This window comes from Microchirus variegatus (genome assembly GCF_963457635.1).
Source record: "Microchirus variegatus genome assembly, chromosome: 10".
NCBI classification, from domain to species: Eukaryota; Metazoa; Chordata; class Actinopteri; order Pleuronectiformes; family Soleidae; genus Microchirus; species Microchirus variegatus.
Window position 1 is genome coordinate 25,031,378 of NC_139811.1, and position 19,295 is coordinate 25,050,672.

The following is a 19,295-nucleotide window of genomic DNA, read 5'->3' on the forward strand; positions in this document are numbered from 1 at the left end:
GTTTTGCCATGGCTGGACACATATCGTAACCAGCGAAACGATGTTGTGATGACGCATGCAAAAACTGCGGCCAGCACGCGCCTGTCTATACCCGCTTAGAGTCTGTCCAAGATCAGTTTGGAACATCAATAAAACGATTCCAACAAGATGTGAGAACACTGTGCACCTATTAAATGCTGGAAAGTCATTTAATGCTTACAAAAATCGTCACTTATTTTCTGACATTAGTGTTCAAAGCTCAGCGGTCCTTTGGATGTATATCAAACCAACATATTCCAACATAATTCGACATTGTAACGTGCTTATTTGCGAAAATATATTACAACGAAATGTTCCTCGGTAGATGTGGCCGCCATCTTTTTTTTAAAAATAGCAGCCAGCTCGCTGAATTCGCAAAGCATCATGAGTAATTCCATCTTCCACTTCTTTTTAAGCCAGCATCAGAGCTCACTACATTTTGAGGGTTGATTATCAGGGCAAGGGGAAAATGATTACGGGAAAAATGTATGGTTAGGGGAGGTATTGGGACCTAAATCTAAGATGGTTGTCAAAAACAACACTGTTCAAGTAAAATGAAGGAAAATCTGCTCATTCACTTGCGGCCCTCAAAGGATGAGTGGATGAATCATAGGCAGAGAGAGAGATAATATTGAGGTTCCTTTTATAACTTAAATATCCCACTCACCCGGCGTGCAGGAAGAGTGAGAGCCAGAGTCTGTAAAACTGGTCTGGGATCTCAGGGTTGAGGAAAGGCAACAGTCCGCACACGTCGTCCATGCAGTGCACCTGCAGTGGAAAGACAGACAAGAGAATGTCCTTCAGTCATAAACTCACAACAACAAACCCTCAGACTCCAGAATCTGAACTGAAACAAAAAACAGAATGTGGCAAAAACCAGGTACCACTAAGAAAAAGCTGTTTGAGAGTTGAGTTAATTGTTGTTTACGCCTATAAAATACACTGATTTAACTTTAGTTACCACATATGTTTCCTTTCATTTGTTGTTGTTGTTGTTGCCTTAATCTTACTGGAAATCTAAAATCTGAATCGATAAGACCTGATAAGCAGAATCTGAAGCAGGATTGATGAAACTGAAATTATACGCAGCTCTAAACCAGCATGTTTTAATATCTCAAATAACATGCACAATATGACTTCTGAGGACAAAACAGCAGCTTTTGGAAGAAAATAATCAAATAAAATACAAAACGTCTCATTTGTGCGCAATCATGTGTGATAGATACTCACTTGAGAGCAGAGAGTGGCCTCCTCGTGAAGGTAGCCCTTCATGAAGTCACAATATTCCCGGGAAGTGATTTCACACCTAGAACACAAGCAGCAGTTAGTGGTCTTGTAAAAACCCATTGGTTCTCAAACTGTGGATGCTTTTACCACCAGTGGTACATGAGCTTCCTCTAGTTGGTACTTGGAAGAAAATCTGAAATATTGTTCAACTGAATATATCAGGGTATGTGATCGAGGAGGGAGCTGAGGAAATTAAACAAATAACAAAACATGTATAATAAATTAAATAATAATAGGATAGAGGATCAGGGCCACATGTAAATAGAAATAAATAAATAAAGCAGCATGAGATTTTCCTCATAATTCTAGATTAACTGACTGATTTTTTTTATTCAAATTCTGACTTTTTCTCATAATTTTGACTTTAATCTCAGAATAGTCTGACTTTATTTCACTATACCAGTGTGTGATGTATATGTGAGGAAGATATAAGGATGAAGAGAGAACAAATTATTTTATTGGGAATAAGGGCCAATTCCAATTCCTATCTTAACCCTCAAGCTCAACCCTTAATCTTAACTGGCCCTCAAAACCAAGTGTTGAGGGTTATTTTGTCACTTAGAAATGGGACACCCCTTAAATGCAGATACGTCTTCAGACTGTAGGGGGCAGAATAACGCGAAAGCTGCGTCCAGTCTGTCAACTCCAAAAAAGAAGAAGAAGAACACATTTACGCCACGATTATTTATTTATTATTTTATTTCAGTCAAGTTATTAGGTTGTCAGTTAGTTATAAGATGATACTCATACAAATACCACAACCACGGACATATTCAGCTGACAGTTACCACACACCACGGCTTATTGAAAAGTAAACCATAGCAAACGATCGTGTGTGCGCACCGGACGGCTATTGACAAAAGATCGTAAAATAAAAATAAATGTTACGCAACAATGACGTCAGTAATCCATAATATGGGCCTAAACTAAGATAATACAATGATTTTCATCATTTTTATATCTCTATTAACAAAGAAAATACTTAATTTGTATCACACTCGCTTCGCTGCTTTCGACGCCATCTTTCTTATGTGAAAACACGCAATGCATTCTGGGTAGCCCTTGCTCCCAAGGGTGGTCTCGGAAAATCTCAATATTGAGGGTGATACAGCCCTTAAACTCACCCCTCAACTTAATTTTTCTGAGAATCAGGACAGCACTTGCACTAGAGGGAGCACACATTTTTGAGATTGAGGGTTAAGATTGAGGGTTAAGCAAGGAATTGGAATTCACCCTTATCTGCCTCCTGTGAAAATTTTGACTATAGTGCAGAGAAAATGACACAACTAATAAATGAAATAATAATAATAAGAGACACCTTATCTCTTGCTTGTATAAAAAGTTTGAAATCCTCGTGTTTAATTAGGCGTCCATTCACACCATGTTCTCCTCACCTTCCTTTGGTTCCGATGCAGCAGGGTCGGCCTGTGATGGTACAGTCGATGTGAGGCAGGTTAGTGTGGTTCCCTGTGTTGAACCTGGTGCAAATCTAAAAACATCAGAGCAGAAGAAAAAGTGAATCCTTCACATTTGATTTGAAAGTGAAGAACCATTCCCTCTGATATCGCCAATCATATCGAAACCGCAATTCCTGTCAAAATGATCGCAACTAAACACTTAATCACAATCGTTCAGAAATGTGTCGCGAACCACCTCGGACAAACTTGAATGATTAAATGAATCATTCAAGTGTTTATGAATTGGGTTAATTTGTTTGAATCAGGCATAATTAGTTTTTGATTCATTCATTTCATTTGTAATTCTCGAGTGTATTCAGTTTAGTTTTGAGTCTCTTAATCAAGGTTCCCACACATTGGTCCATATCAAATTCAAGTACATTTCACAAGTTTAAATTATGACCATTATGTGTTACTGTAAGACATTTATTAACAATACTTTTACACCAACTATAGAGTCTTACAAAAAGACACACTCTTGAAATGAAATGTTTTTTTGTTTTCACTTAAGTTAAATAATAATTAAGTAATTGGCCGGTCAATCTTAAAACTAGCCATGCAATGGTCACATTTAAAAGTAAAACAAAGGAACATAAATAAAAAAGTGGTAGTGCCCCCTCATCTGCCTCATCTGGTGCAGACAAACTGGGGCAAGTAATCCAACTGATAATCCCATTTCCAGATGTATCTGTAATCTGATTTCGTCTTTTTTTTCTGTAACTGTAACAGAATACAGTTACTGTTTTTTTTGTATCCTAATTACGTAACGCCGTTACATGTAGTCCGTTACTCCCCAAGCCTGGTGCCATTGTAACAAATATTTAGAAAAATATCAACTTAACTTCCTTCTTGCACAAAATTCATGCACTTCCAATGACCCGTGTCATATTTATGACGACTGTTTAATGTCTCAACACCACACAGATATTCATTTTACTCACTGGCCACTTTGTGATGTCATCAGGCCATTCGTGTGGAGGTACCGAGGCGGGTTCTAGACATGTCCTATCACAAGACAACGACAACATGTATGTTACAAACCAATATCTGTTAAAAGACACTCTTCACTACAAATGGAGGATGTTGTAACGTGTCGTACCTGGGGTCCTGATGGCACACGGAGCCGTACTGACGGTTTTTACCATTAAACTGTGGAGTGCTGGAATGCCTCGGCCACTTCACCCACACGGCTAACGTGCTCTAAAAATAGAAAAACGCAAAGAGAGAAGGGATTACCCGACGGCTTTCGATCTGTGTTTGAATTACAAAAGGAGCAAGGAACAAGGACGCGGACGCGTTTACACACCGAGCATTCCTCCTCTGAGGTTTGGACACAGCCAGAGCGATCGTTGCGCACACAGCAAGCAGAGTTGCGTTCGACGGCTCGCTTTTCCCTGATAAGATCGTGCACCTGCTTGTCCTGCCTCATGCACGGAGAATATTTGGCCCCCAAGTGGATCAGAGATTCCTAACAATGTACAGATCATAGAAAGTAAATGGAGAATTTATTATAAAAACTGCACGAGTTTGGTGTAGTTTTGCGGAGAACAAGACACGGATAAAAGTTGCTCACCGAACTCGGCCCGATCCAGAAGTTCTCCTGCTGCACAAACTTGACATTTTCATACACACCTTTGTTTCTTAAAACCTGAAACGGAAGAATTCAACAATAATTCAACAACAATATTGTGATAAAGTGTTATTCAAAATCATTACACACTGTGAAAAGAAAATACATAAATGGGATTAAATGTTTGTTTAATGTTTATCTGTTTGACGAGTTCTTTTATTATAACTCAGATTTTCTCACAATAATGATCAATATTGACTGATTAGAAACTTTTCTGTCATGATAATGTGTTTGGCCGTATTGCCCAGCCCTAGTTCCAAGATACATGACACCATAAAGAGAATTGTTTGCAGTCTGCAGTACAAAAACTATGAAAACAATTAAAAAACAAACAAAAAAACCCCACAATAAACAAGGTGTTTTTGACTGACTGCTACTTCTGTCCTACTTTGTGAGTTTCTTGTCCAACCAGAGGAGTATGTCCATTTTTGTGCCCTTATGTGTGCTACATCTTTTGCTGGCATCAAAAATTTTGGACAGAAATGTTGTTTTTCTAGAGAAATTGCCATAAAACCCTAAAAACACAACCGATCACTCTCACATTCACACCTATGGCCAAATTAGAGTGTCCGATTTTGTCTACTCCCCATATCTACATGTTTTTGGACTGTGGGAGGTAACCAGAGAACCCAGAGCATCCAGAACATGCACCATAAAACAGCAAATTTACAATTGTGGACTCACAGAATCAACCGTCTCATGCTGGGAGAAGCCCACCGGTGCGATACCGTAGATACAAACAGCCAAGATAGTGATGAGCAAATGGACAACGGTGATCCAGTACGTGAAAAAAGGCCTGCAGACACAGAAGAGGAAGTAGATAAACAAACAGCAGCGGTCACTCGTCGTCCCTCAGCATTGTCCAAAACTCACCGGTGGTCGTCCATGTCCTCTATCTGCCTCTTCACGTAGCTGTCGATGCGTTTGCGGTATGTGCGGTTGGTGAGCTTCCCCACCATCCCCAGTCCGTACGGCCTCTTCTCGCGGGCGAAGAGTTTCTTGACAGGGACGACGATGCGCTGACCGCGCCGCTGCCCGTTGACGCTCACCACCTCCTGCCGCAGCGGCACCTTCGGCGGTCCGGGGGTTCCTTCTTTGGCTTTGCGCCACCCACGTTCCAGAGGTCTGCGAGGAGTTACACACAGACATTTAATGATGATAATGATACTGAACACAATCAGAATAAGAAATACTTCATTCACAGCCTATTAATACTTATGTATAAAAAGGGAAGAAGAAAGAAAATATTAAGCTCTGAATCAAATTTACAAGAACTGCCAACAAAAAACATATAAACAGTATTATAAAAGGTAATTGAACCAAAATAAGTAAACTTTTTAAACTTTTTTGAGTATTGAAATGCACAACAACATGGGTATTGATATAATATAAATATATAATATTACAATAACATTATAGTCATCTGTTATCTGGGACTAAACTAATTTTCTATATGACTAATAGGACCAAGAAAATATAACTTTAATGTTTTTATTTTCTATTCTGTGTTATTTGGTACTTTTTTGGACAAAAAAACTTGACACTTGAATCATTAATGAAAAATATATTAGGTAGAGTCTAATTATAACAATAATGATTCAATTAACCAAAAGGAAAGGATTTAAAATTGTACATCTGACATTTTGCTCTATGATCATTCATTCTTGTATTAATTTAATATGAATGTATTAACATTACAATTCAATAGCTGCTTCAAAGATCAATTCACGTTGTCTCCTACTGTCCTTATCATAAAAAGACGTTTTTCAGTAACAAACACTGAGACTATAGTGGAGCTGGAACTCACAGCATGAGGTGACTTCGCTCCAGCTCCGTCTTATCGAGCGCGCTGCCCGTCAGCTCCGTCTCATCCTTCTTGCTGCTGGGCTCCGCCTCTTTCTGACCCGCCTCCGACAGCGACTCGAACACCTCGTCCGTGTACGTGGACAACTCCTCGTGCATCAGAACGTCCTGCAGAGGAAACACGGCAGGCAAGAAAAAAGCAAGTCAAAACTGATCCGAAAAGATGGGAATAAACAGTGACAGCAGCAAAATGACAACGCACGTCCGTCTGAAGTAGAAGAAGGTTGATACTGCACTTCCAGAGGTGGAAAGAGTACTAAAATATTGTACTCAAGTAAAAGTACCAATACTTTGATGAGATATTACTTAAGAAGAAGTAAAAGTAGTCATCTGAAAATGTACTCAAGTAGAAGTAAAAAGTAGTTAATTTGAAATGTACTTTAAGTAAAATTTACTTAGTTACTTTGTGTGGGGTGTGAGGGTAGTAGAAATATGACAAGGGCTCAGAAATCCCAAACTATTTTGGAGCTCACGCGCCTGGCGCGACACAGGATATTACATCACGAAATCTTACGAACTCTATGATCACGCGCCAGTGCTGGTGATAATCACATCATCATTGGTCTGGTTCTGCTGTATATTTTCCCCCTGTAGGTCTTCATTGTGCTGAATTATTATTATTACTCACTAAAGGATAGGATTTATAAAGTAACAATACTTGAGTCAATAGATACTCAAGTTAAATACAAAATCCTGATTTTAAATTGTACTTAAAAAATACAAAATACACAAAAAGAAGTATTCAATACAGTAACTTGAGTAAATGTATTTTGTTACTTTCCACCTCTGATCACTTCTACTTACAACATGAAACAAGTTTTATGCTTTTTGTTTGTTTTTGTGGATTTTTACCACCAAGTGGCTTAAATTACTCTGATATATTTTTCTGTTTCTTATTGTTTATGTTGAACTGTGGACCCCAAGAAGAATAGAAAAAAAAAAAACATTACTCTGGCAAAGAAGGATGTGTCCAGTTCATCAGGAAAGTCGATTAATTCTTCCTCCATGAAGCTGGCAGGAGTGAAGCTTCGTCTCTGGGCCCTTCGCAGAGTGCTATCCCGTAATGAGCGCCCCTGAGAAGCACGCACATGAAAAAACAATAACAACATGTGTTTACAACTCCACTGTTTCCATTACGGCAGATTACAGCGTCATAAAGCAGCAATAAATACCAACAGAGCAACATATGCACGAGTGTCCAAGAAGCTCCCTGATTCATTCATCAAATGCTGTCTTGAGTCTCCAATCACCTTGACTAATGCCGCCGCCGCCCTGAAGCTCATCTTGGCCACAGACTCCCTCTTTCGCCGCCGAGGCAGTCGGTTGAGACCTGAGCGGGAGCTGGTGAAGGAGCAAAGGGAGGCGGCTCCGGGTGTGATGGGGGTCTGAGGCACGCTGTAGCCGTCCACCTCCTCCACCATGCGGAAGGCTCGTCCTCGCGCCAGTGGGTCCACGATCTGGAGAGCAGCGGGATCAGAAGTGTCAGTGAGAAAGAAAGTGGTGTCATTAATATTCGGTTTTACATCTACAAACCCCAATTTTTTCAGGAAAGTTGTGATGATTTTTGACCTTTATTCAGAAGATGAAAGTATAAAAAGAAAATAATTCCATATTTTTTTACTTTAACTATTTGTATATTTCAAATAAACGTTAAAAAAAAGAAAAAATGGACAGCTGTAACGCACTCAAAAAAAGGTCCAGAAGTAACACTGTTCTGGAAGGTTCCACAAATAGCAGGTTAACTGATAGCAGTTGAGAGGATGAAAATTCACACCTCCACTAATTTGTGCACTAATTTGTGAGTTTTTCTCAGCACCAGATTGCAAAATATTGTATTTGTTCATGATTTTACATGATACTGTGAAAAGATTCAGAAAATCAGGAGAAATCATAGTGCATAAAGGCCAAGGGTGGAATTCTACTGCTGAATGTGTGTGAACATCGAGCCCTCAGGTGGTGTAATATAAGAATGAATCAGACTACAGTGACAGACTTGGCCAGATGGGCTCAGAAGTGCCTTGGAAAGCATCAATAATCTGAAAAACTGCAGCTCAAATTTTGTATATGCCAAGATTGGACTAAAATTCCACCTGCCAAGTTGTGACGTGATTAAAAGGTGCAATGGAAAGAAAAAGACAATGTGACCCAGTTGTAAACCTGGATCTAGCCCAACTTTAAAAAAAAAAAAAAAAAAATTAAATTACATTTAATTTGTCACATTAACACTGAAATCGTGTTGTGATAAATGAAGCCTAAACAGAATTAGCATATTACAGATTTGCATTTATAGAAAATGTCATAACATTCCTAGGGATGCACAATATTATCTGCACATGTTGCCTTTAAAATCAAGATACGACTAATGACTAGCACCGTTGGCTAAATAGGCCGTGACCTCCTTGACTTCTATGCTGAATAAAACTAATGAAGAAAATGTATATCGAGGTGACATGAGTAAGACAATTATTATGATAATTTTACTACAGAAGAGACTAAACCACCTCTGCAGTTTGGGTGCACAAAACTCCCAATAAATCTCTCAATTCTTATTTAATTGCAATTAAAAACATGAACATTAAGGGACATCTCTACCTTTTGCATGCCATGCTGAGAGGAGGGGACGTAGAGAGGAGGCGGGGTCTCAGTGCTGGTTAAGGAGATGTTGTCCTGGCTGGGCAGGTCCATCTCCCGGATCACCTGCGGTTTCAGCCTCCCGTAGCGCAGGCTGCAGTGGCGCAGACTCTTCCGCTGCCATTTCTGGGTGGCGTCACAGTCCTTACTGACGCCAAACCAGTCAGCTGTTCCCCTAACGCCACAAAACACTGACCTTTGAGTACTGGGCCACAAAACTCACACACACACACACACACACACACACACACACACCAAGGCAAGGAAAGTGGTCTCAGACGTTTAACACCCTCCATTTCTAAATCCCGTCTGGCGCACAGTGAAGCTTACAAAGGAGTGAGTCGGCAAACATGCAAGACTGATAAGGCCTCACTCCCCAAGACGTCAAAAGGTGCTTTAGATAGTATGTAACAGGAGCAGAAAAGGGGAATACGTCTGGGCATGTTTATATCAGGGAAAGACAGGCTGCCAGGTGCACACAAATCCTTACCCACTGTACGTATGAAACATATAGTCACACGGGAAATCTTCAAAGTGAACACCAGCGGATTACCGCAGTTCTGACGCCGCTGCTGCTGCAAAAAGTCTTGCTTATTTGCATTTTCCTCATTTTAACTCACTAGCAGGCACCAATCCAATTAACACAGAGAACGAGGATTTTACATGCAGCTTTTTTTTTTGTGACCCCGTCTCTCCACTCCCTGCAATGATGCGTACGCACATATAATCATGTTGTTGCTCAGGTCCTAATAAGTTCCAGAGCAAACAGTGTAACTGCGCCCTGAGGCCAGGAAGAGGAAGTGGAAACATTCTTCAAAGAAAAACTTGTTTGTTTTGTTTCTTTCACTAATTACTGGTTGCAGAGTCAACGTTCAGTGTATTAGGTGAAAATCTCTTCGCCGTTTCGCTCAGTCTCACTCTCTGTTACTGCTCACCCCGGACTTTGATTTTAAAAAAGGTGCCAGTTGCTAGGTTTTCCATTAAAATGTATCACTGATTTTAACAGAAGGCAGTGGGGGGCACAAAGAGAGAGGATCAGAAGACGCAACTTCATGACGTAAATAAAGAGCAAACACTAATACGCATTTACCTCTATCAACACAACTCATTTTATACAAGACTAAACAAATAGATATATTTATTTTCTGTGTTTGCATTCAGATTAAATTAAAAGTGTATACCAACCTAGTTACACTGAACTACAGATATCCTAGTTTACAGTAGGGTGTGTGAGCCTTGGATCACTGTATACGCCGATGACGCAGATGTCCACTACGGAGACCATGAGATTTGGCATGTGACGTGTACATCTAGGGTTGAAACAAGGTTCCCACACCTTGGTTGACATCAAATTTAAGGGCTTTGAAAGGACTTTCTAGGACCAATTCCCTAAAATTCAAGGATCAAAATGTACAGACGCAGCTTAAGATGGGAGGGGCAACTTGTAAGAGCCACTTCGCCCATGGTGTCCACTTTTATTGATTTGCAGCACACTCTGCATCTGGACAACTGATTGTCCTTGGGATCTTGGACGGAAGTTAATCTTTGTAATTTTCTTTGGTGAGACAGAGATGCTGGGATTTTCATTTCGCAGGCATGCTCGGCAGCTGAGACTCTACTGACTGCAATGATTGGTAGACGGCGGTAGGTGGCGCCACATGCCAAAACATGAACATGATTTGCAGTCTGCAAAAGCAAATATTTTGTCTGTACTGTTGTTGTTGGTAAGTTCAGTTTGTTATATGAACATTATTCCTGAGTCTCTGTGACATATTAGGAGGATTTTATGGCCAGTTGCTTTAGATTTATTACATAATGCACCTTTAAGCAATGCACGGCATGAAACAGAAGATGGCGTCGTAACAAAACAAGGGAGACATTTACCTAAATATCAATGTAACTTCTTTCTTCTTTCAAAATTCAAGTACTTTCAAAGACGCATGTCTGTTTAGGACATTGAATTCTTTTTTAAACTTTCAAGGATTTCAAGGAACCGTGGGAACCTTGATCAAAGCCGTGAATAATGGCTGCATTTTCTTTGTCATTTTTTGTGTATGACTTGCTCGCTAATTTCTGGCTAGACATCATTGGCGTCTATCATAGTATTGTGAGGTATAACACATGATGTTGATTTTGATGTTCACGAATAAATAAAACATACAAATAATTTCAGTGTGTGATGATTGTGATGATGAACGATCAACGCGAGCTTTAACAGACATGTTACTGTGAGAAGCAACAGCTTTTGGTTTTTTTTCTCCCTCTGATTGACAGATGTGTAAGAAAACAAGGCTGGGTCATTACTCAGAGAAACTCAAGAGGAACTTGTGACAGGGAAATGGCAGCTTCTGGTTTCGTGGTCCTCATATGACACATTTTTAAAAAGAAAAAACTTTTTGGCAACCACATGACTCACAGCTGCAGCTGCCTGCTGAGAAATGATGATGATAATCTCGTGACCTCATGTCATGGGGGGAGAATACTCATTTATTTCCTTATCTTAAAGGTTCCAGTGTGTAAGAGATAGTTTCACCTAATGGTGAAACTTAACATTCATACCTTTCCCACAGGGACCTACAGTTGGATTCACATATGTCTTCATTTGAATAATAAAAGTGTCTGTTTCAAAATTACACATTTTCTAGTTTGTGTGTTCAGGCTGCAGCAGAAAAATGGCAGCCATACAAAAAGCTTAAAATAAGGCTCAAAAAAACATTTTTAATTCTAAAGCTGTTGTGTGTAACTTTTACATAACAAAGAAAAAATGTCTTTGAAACATAATGAGGTGAAACAAATGTTAAGCGAGCATTTTAGGTCAAGGAATTAACCTCAGTTCTCTGAAACATGAATGAAGTGAAAAGGATGTTAAAGGAGAACTTTAGGTTAAGGACATAACCCCAGTTCTCTGAAGCATGAGTGAGGTGAAGCAAATGTTTAAATTGAACTTTAGGTTAAGGAATTACCCCTGGTTCTCTGAAACATGAATGTTAAGGGAGAACTTTAGGTTAAGGAATTAACCCGGTTCTCTGAAACATGAATGAGGTTAAACGAATGTTAAGGGAGAACTTTAGGTTAAGGAATTAACCCGGTTCTCTGAAACATGAGTGAGGTGAGGGCGACACTAGTAGTGTTGTGAAATGACACACTGGAGCTTTAAAGTGTTTTTAAACACTGCCAGTTAACCCTCCTAAATGTTACAGAATGGCCCTTTAATCTCGTCAATGAACACCTGTCACCTGACCCGTACCTGAGCAGGGTTCTGGAGAGCGAGTGGTGTTTCCTGGTGCCGCGGCGAGCAGCTCGCTGGCCCTTAACTGGCACCGTGTTAATCCGCTCAAAGTGAACCCTTCTGCTGCTGCGACCACGCAGAGCAGGAGGCAGGACAGAGGCAAGGAGGCAAGGACGGAAGGAAGGAAGGAAGGAAAGGAGAGAAAAAAGACAACAAGGCAGTGAGAAGGAAAGGTGCAGCTGGACAGGGCTGTAGCCGTTCATGCAGTTAAGGTTTAAGATTTAAAACATGAGGAAAAAGTGACCAGGCAGACGTTACATTGTTAAAAGGAAACGACTGAAGTTTGGAAACAGAAACACTGCACATACTGTATATAGAAACGTTGTTTACATGCACTCGCACACAGAATCTACTGTCTCTTATAGGAATGTGCTGCTCCATTATGGGAAAAATAATAATAACCATAATTTATTGTACCTAAAAAAGTGGCTTCGATCATGAAATCTTGATTTGATTGACCTTAAATTAAGAATAAATTGTTATATATCTTTACTCATGCTACGTGTTCAACCCGGGGATTACAATGAATGCCTGTGTTCTTTTTTTGACAAAAAATCAGACACTGTAAAAAGGTTAAAAGCATGATTTTCAGAATAAAAGCCCCCTGTTTTGTAATAATCATAGCTTTGTTTCGGTTATTTTGTTTTTGTAATCCTTTGAGGCCATAATTGAAACATTATTCCATAATCTGCACATTTTCTGCACACACTGTTTTCTACCTGCTGTAAATCACATCACTACTTTCAACCGGAGTTTCAAAATAAGTCCATCACTTATTTCAAAAACTGATAATACAATAATGTTAAATACGGATACTGATGTTTTCTTTGTTTTTGTGGTTCTTTTGTGGCACAAAAAATGTTCATGATAAAAAAACAATTTAATTTCATGAACAAATTAAATGAGCCAATTAAATGCAGCATCTTAAAACCATCTTAAAAATGTAAGTATTTACTATGAAAATCGTCACAAATATTTAAATAAATATAGTTAAAATATTTAACTATTAAACAATTCTCATCACAATTTTTCAGTTTTATTGATTTCTTTGTCAAATGGAGCAAAGAAACCAGAAAATATTCACATGCAAGCTGAAAAAGCAGGAATTAATGATCATTTTGACAATTAATAATTGATTAATCAATTAATCATTGCAACCCTAATTTCAACTACTAATACATTTAATATTTTTTTCCATTGGTAAACATACTTTAATCCAGATTAACACCAGCGTCTGACAGCGAATGTCATCTTTATGGTTGATAGTTTTAAATATTAGTCAACAATGAGAATATCGATACAGCTGTTAAATCAGCGGTTGAATCAGCGCAAAGATAATTTTCATAAATAATTGATTAATCTGTTGATTATTGTCTCCATTAATCAAGATCTCAAATGTCTCGATTTTGTCCACAAACCAAAATTATTCAGTTTTACTGATTTCCTTGTCAAATGGAGCAAAGAATGCACATTTAAGAAGCTGAAAAATCAGAAAACATGTTTCAATTCTTTAAAAAAACGGAAAAAAAAACACTTTAAACACGATTAACATCACACACATGCAAAAGCCAACAAACTTCATAATCTGGAAGCATGAATTACACAGCAAATGTTACCTCTTTATGGTCTGAGTGATGGACGACTGGCGCTGTAAGACGGGACGCCGCGTGTCAAAGAAGTCGCGGGGCGGCGGTGACTGAAAGTGAGAGGTCTCCACAGGCATGCTGATGCTGCGCAGGAACCCCTGCCTCTTCACCGGCTGCACCAGAAAAGAAAGAAAAAGTAGAGTCAAAATGAAAAAATGACTGAGTGTAGAGAGAGAAAAAAAGAGGGTGGATTTGGTGAGTAAAAGGCACCTGAACAAACGTGGGAGGCTCGTCCAGTGACATCTGAGCGGTGGGAATGTCCAGCCTGAGCCAAGGAGGTTTCTTCCTCTGCAGGCTGCTGGTGCTCTCCCGCCGTGGTTCAGCCATGTTCTCTGTCCCAGGCCTGCCAGCTGCACACAGAGAAAACCATCCATAAGTGACAATAAAAGAACATAATCAAACGTAATGTTTTTAGTTTGGAGCAATACACGTTATGGCAGCAGTGATTTTCTGACACACACACACACAAATTGGGTACATTTTGTATAGTTTTCATGTTTATTGTTGAGTGAGAGACTCATTTGGTATGTACAGTATATTATGTTACAATTTTTTGCCACAAGGGGGCATGACCTCTTCAGTGAGACAGCTTGGTGTGGTTGTAGTAGGGATGGGAATCAGTATGGTCAGTATCTGTCAGTATCGGTCAGATACTAGTCAAAATTGCTGGATTGGATATCGGACAGATGAAAATGTTAAATCCGAAAAATTAGACATTTGCAGACAATTTATCGTTCAATCTGGGTCACGTAAATTGAGTTAGATGGAAACAAACTCTAAACTGGACTAAACGGAATTTGCTTGTTATCTGTTTTTTTATTTTTCATTTGAGCACAATATCAAAAATTTGAAAAAACTAGTCACTATCCATTTTGAAAAGCAGATTAATGAATGATAAATGGGCTAATGTTGAGAGACATTAATATACATAAAGCTCACCAAATAAGGCTTTCATCCAACAACAAACACGTGAAAACCATACAAATTGTACCCAATCAAGTCACAAATATGCGACAATGAGAGAATTATTGCACAAGAGGGAGCTCAGAACTCTGTCGTTGACTTTACATGTTTCTGTTCCACCCAGCTCAATCTACAGTTTCACATAACGGTTCACAGAGCCTTCAAAAAAAGAAGAAGCAATAAATACTTGTGCGTCGGAATGAGGAAGTTTACAGTTTTAAAAATAATCCCTTAATTCTACAGTTAAACTCAAACTTAATCCCACTCGGTGGTTATCGTTTCCACAAAACGTCCATCGGGGTCTAACAACTGCGCGTGCATTCCCGTGACGGGCCGGCGGACCACAGGAGGCGCACAGTAAACGTCGGCATCAGACAGGCTGCCTGCAGCTGCAGCCTCGTTACCAGCAGCTCTGCGTTTTATTGGCTAACCTCACTTCTCTGAGCCTGCTGCTTCACTTCCTGTCCTTTTCCTTCATTCACTTTATTCCCACGCGGCGCTGAACTCCCCTCACAGTGCACATCACTCCACTTTAAATGAGTCAATGTTAAAACTACTTCAGCCTGAAACATGTCAAAAATGAAAAGATTGACTGGTTTTATAGTGGAAACAAATGTGCATTATGTAATAAATTTAGAGCAACTTGCCATAAAATGCTCCTAATATGTCACAGAGGACAAGAATTAATGTTCATATAAAAAACTGAACTCACCAACAAAACTAGTAAAAAAAAATATTTGCATTAAAAAAAATATTTTCCGCACCGGAAAGTTTGTTTATGTTTTGAAATTATGTTTTGGTATGACGCGCCATCTACCGCCGTCTACCAATCATAGCAGTCGGTAGAATCTCAGCGGTTGAGCAGCCATGGGTTGCCAGTTACGTAGCTACAATTGAAATGAAACGAAAGGAAACCTAAGAGACCTCGGTATGAATGTCAAAAACGCCAAGATAAAGTTTGCGGCAAAGCGAGGGTCTATATAGGACATGCTTTTGAACGGTGGAGAGAGGAATTTCAAAACGGATGCAGAATGGGCTCTTCTCCTAGACAGGTAAGTTCAGCTTGGTTAACTAAGTTAGCATCATAGCTCGATTGTCGAGTTCTGTGTTTTGAACTGTTCCCTCGGTTTTGGCGCTGCCGTACTGACGCACCGAAGGGTATGGCAGCCGCTCCCGGATGGCTGCTGCCATACCCACTTTGGTACGGGGGGGTTGTGGCTCCGGGCAGAACCTGTCCGCGGTGGCGCCGGCAGGGATATATCCATCCCTAGTCAACAGCTAACGTTATCATAATTTATTATACATCTTGATATTTACTGAGAGAACAGAATTGTGTGATTGATAAAACGCTCGCTCCTTGCTCGTTGCTGACAGAGATTATGCTAACCGCTCTGGCAACCTCGACTCTGGAAGTGAGGGGGGGAGTGGGAGGTGGATACGACTCGCAGCAGTGTTTTGATTTTGAGTGTAGTAACCATTTTTGGCCACATTGTTACAGATAGTGCCTTTAATATATACAATCTTTACAGCTGTATTAATGGCAAGGTGACCTTTTTTTGCCGCTAGGAACAAATGTGTCAGTTTTAGCTTGGTAGCTTCAACATTTCAGGATCATTTAAGGACGATGAATTTGAGCTATATTCATTCAACACAGCCTGAAATGGCTGGACAATTAAAAACAGAATAGCACAAACTCTCTCTTAAGGGTTAATTTAATCATGTTACCCTGTGCAGACAGATGACAGAAGCTGATCCTCAGTTTTGGAGCTGCTGCAAAACCAAACGCCTCACTTTCTTGTCCCTTCCTGTCACTTCCAGTTTTTCAAAAAAATGCCTCACAAGATGGCATCGTCACACACACACAGTCATTAAGTCACATCCGGGGGTTTGGAGCTTTGGTTTGAGCAGGAACACACATGCTCACGTCCTCACTTCTTGTGTTACAGCTCCAGCTCTGTGGCCGTTGACCTAGTCTGCTTTATGTTGCCCTTTTAACAAAAAGCCAGAGCAGGCTTCTGTTTTAGCCCGAGCAATGATGGGATGTGTTGTCAGTGTATTTCAGCAGGGAAGGGAAGCTTCAGTCAGAGCTCGGGGGCAGCGGAGGTCACATTTAAACACGGTCAGAGAGTTGCTGACAGCTAATTCTCAATTCACCACAAGTTTAGAGAAGGAAGGCAGTTAAATGTTACTAGATCAACATTTTTTACTCCTTTCGAGATGCAAGAAGGCAGAAAAACTAGATGTGATTACGCACGGTAGTTTATTATAGTCCATTAAAGCTAGGGTATGCAAGTGTGGAAAAGCTCGTTCTGCCAGGGTACACTTTGAAATCATGCAACTCATACATCCAACCACCTCCCCCAATGGAAGAGTTTGACCGTCTGCACCTATTAGCATTTTAAATTGAATGATGTTTGACCTCCAACGACATTGTCTGGACCGTGATACTGGATAAGCCGAGCAGACTGGACCACGGCCAGTGCAGTGCGATGTGCTGAAGTCAATCCACTCTGCCAATGTGTGACCTCAACGCAGCTTCACTCGCGGTTTGTTTTATATCAAGTCCACAAAGTCATCTGCCTGTAAATCCACTAAATAATCCTCACAGACTTCTTCATCTCTCCGGCTACCGACGACATTTGGGAAATGCAAATGTGACACCGGTGGCTCGGCTTGTGCCACAACTTGCTACTGCAAGAGCAACATTCTCTCCTGCCCCTGGGCTGAAAGTCCTGACATTTAATTACTTTCGCTGTTAGTCCAAACAGCAAGGCTTCTGATACAGAACAGATCTGGGGGAGAAGGAGAGGAAGAGGGGAAGAAGAAGAAGAAGAAGCTGCAGATCACACCGGGCTGAAAGCAGACAGCAAACGTTGCAGAATTTCCTCCCTGCTAAACATCAACACGCTTTAGCTTTTCCTGACTGTCCTGTTGTTGCTGCTCTGCTTCCACAGAGTGAAGAGTCGACGGGAGGAAACACATGAAACAGCCTCCATTGTTCCTGCTCCTTGAGTTAGGCTCATTTCCTGCTTACTGTCTCCCACTCATCTCCTACTTCCCTGCATGTAATTGCCTTTCACAGGCCGCCACAGCCGCGCTGCTCTTTTACTCGCCATCCACTCGCTCGTCAGATGAAACCCACACATTGGAAGCAAACATAAATGACATGGGATCCAAAGCTGTAACATCGGATTTTAAATGACAGCGAGACAAAACATAACTCTACGTCCCACACACTGTGGACACAAAACAAAAGACCACCAGGCCGTGGAAGTCTGTCTCTCTCTTTTGTCTTCCAAAGACAACACGGCAGATAAACCATCACAAGGCTGTGACTCGTGTTTTTGCTGGAGCACAGCACAGTCACAGCCACAATAGCCACTGACTCATTTCTCAGTCGAAATGTCAGTCATTTCTGCAGTAGATTAACAAAAAGGCTGGTCCATGTCTGAGAAACACCTTCAGAGGCAGATCTCTTTGGGGGGAAGACATTTGGCTACAGTCCAGGCTGGAGGATTATCCCTCCCTCGACAGAGCGTGCTATCTCTTCATGGTCAAGACTGACAGTAGAAGAAAACTAAAAGCACTAAAAGCACAGAGAAATGGAACTATTACAATTATTCAACCCATTGCACCATCTTATCTTGCTCTCAAGGTGATTTAGCGTGCTTTGTCCATGTTGCAAAGTGATCACACGAAGCGTGAAATAGTTTCACAAAGTGTTTACATTCCCAGCTCTGATTCTTCACAATTTAATCTAGTTTCTCAAAATGATTTGTTTTGACTGCGAGATTCACATCTATAGAGGGGGGAAACACCCACTCCCCATGACTCTGCGAGATTGGCTTCCTGCAATCTCTTTGGTCCCAGTGAGAAACTAACACTTCCTACACAATCGTGATGCCCCTGACAATCCGGCAGGGCGTGGATTGTTTTTGGGGGGTTATTTTAAGCCATTTCACTTCTCCATTAGGGGGAAGACAGACAGGCGGACACAGCACAGAGGACAAACTGGTGTCCCTCCATGTGCAGCGACCATAATTACAAGGGTTGACAAACAGAACCTGCACTCTCTCCACCTATTGTATTATGTTCTGCAGACTAACTCGAGCAGAAAGAAGTTTTCTGTGCCATCGTTTAATATAATCACTTGGTAAATGGTCTCCAGTCATGCAGAGAAAAGCTACGGCTTATGACAGAGGTGCTGCCAGCTGTTACAGGTGAGGCTTTAACTCAAACAGAGGACAAGGCTCAGTGAAAGGAGCTCTGAGTACGTATCACATTCAACACATGCACCAGAGCAGGTGAAAACACCTGGAACGGATGGATGGGGGTCGTCCGACTGATTATGTTTCCTTTATTGTGTGGAAACACAGACGAGGTCGTTCACATGCTGCTCCAGAAGAGCAGCATGTGTGGCCTGTTTGTCACTCATCATGAATAAAATATTAATTTGGCTGCTGCCTTTTTTTCCTCTCCATGTTGGAGCTGCCTCAAAATCTCCAGTCTCT

The 19,295-nt window shown here is 40.6% G+C and overlaps 1 protein-coding gene across 1 annotated transcript; it reads right to left on the reverse strand.

The window, feature by feature from the left end:
* Window positions 1-681: 681 nt before the first annotated feature.
* rhbdf1a (rhomboid 5 homolog 1a) lies at window positions 682-14,162 on the reverse strand (the record flags this gene model as incomplete). The annotated part of the gene is made up of 16 exons (XM_083897010.1): window positions 14,032-14,162; window positions 13,792-13,934; window positions 12,134-12,241; window positions 8,848-9,061; window positions 7,506-7,712; window positions 7,206-7,328; window positions 6,200-6,363; window positions 5,266-5,517; window positions 5,077-5,188; window positions 4,336-4,410; window positions 4,069-4,230; window positions 3,862-3,962; window positions 3,704-3,767; window positions 2,700-2,794; window positions 1,249-1,324; window positions 682-786 (listed from the first exon to the last, which is right to left on the reverse strand). Exons 1-16 carry the CDS (start codon window positions 14,146-14,148, stop codon window positions 682-684), a joined length of 2,118 nt encoding a protein of 705 aa, XP_083753136.1. The 5' UTR covers window positions 14,149-14,162.
* Between the last annotated feature and the right edge of the window lie 5,133 nt (window positions 14,163-19,295).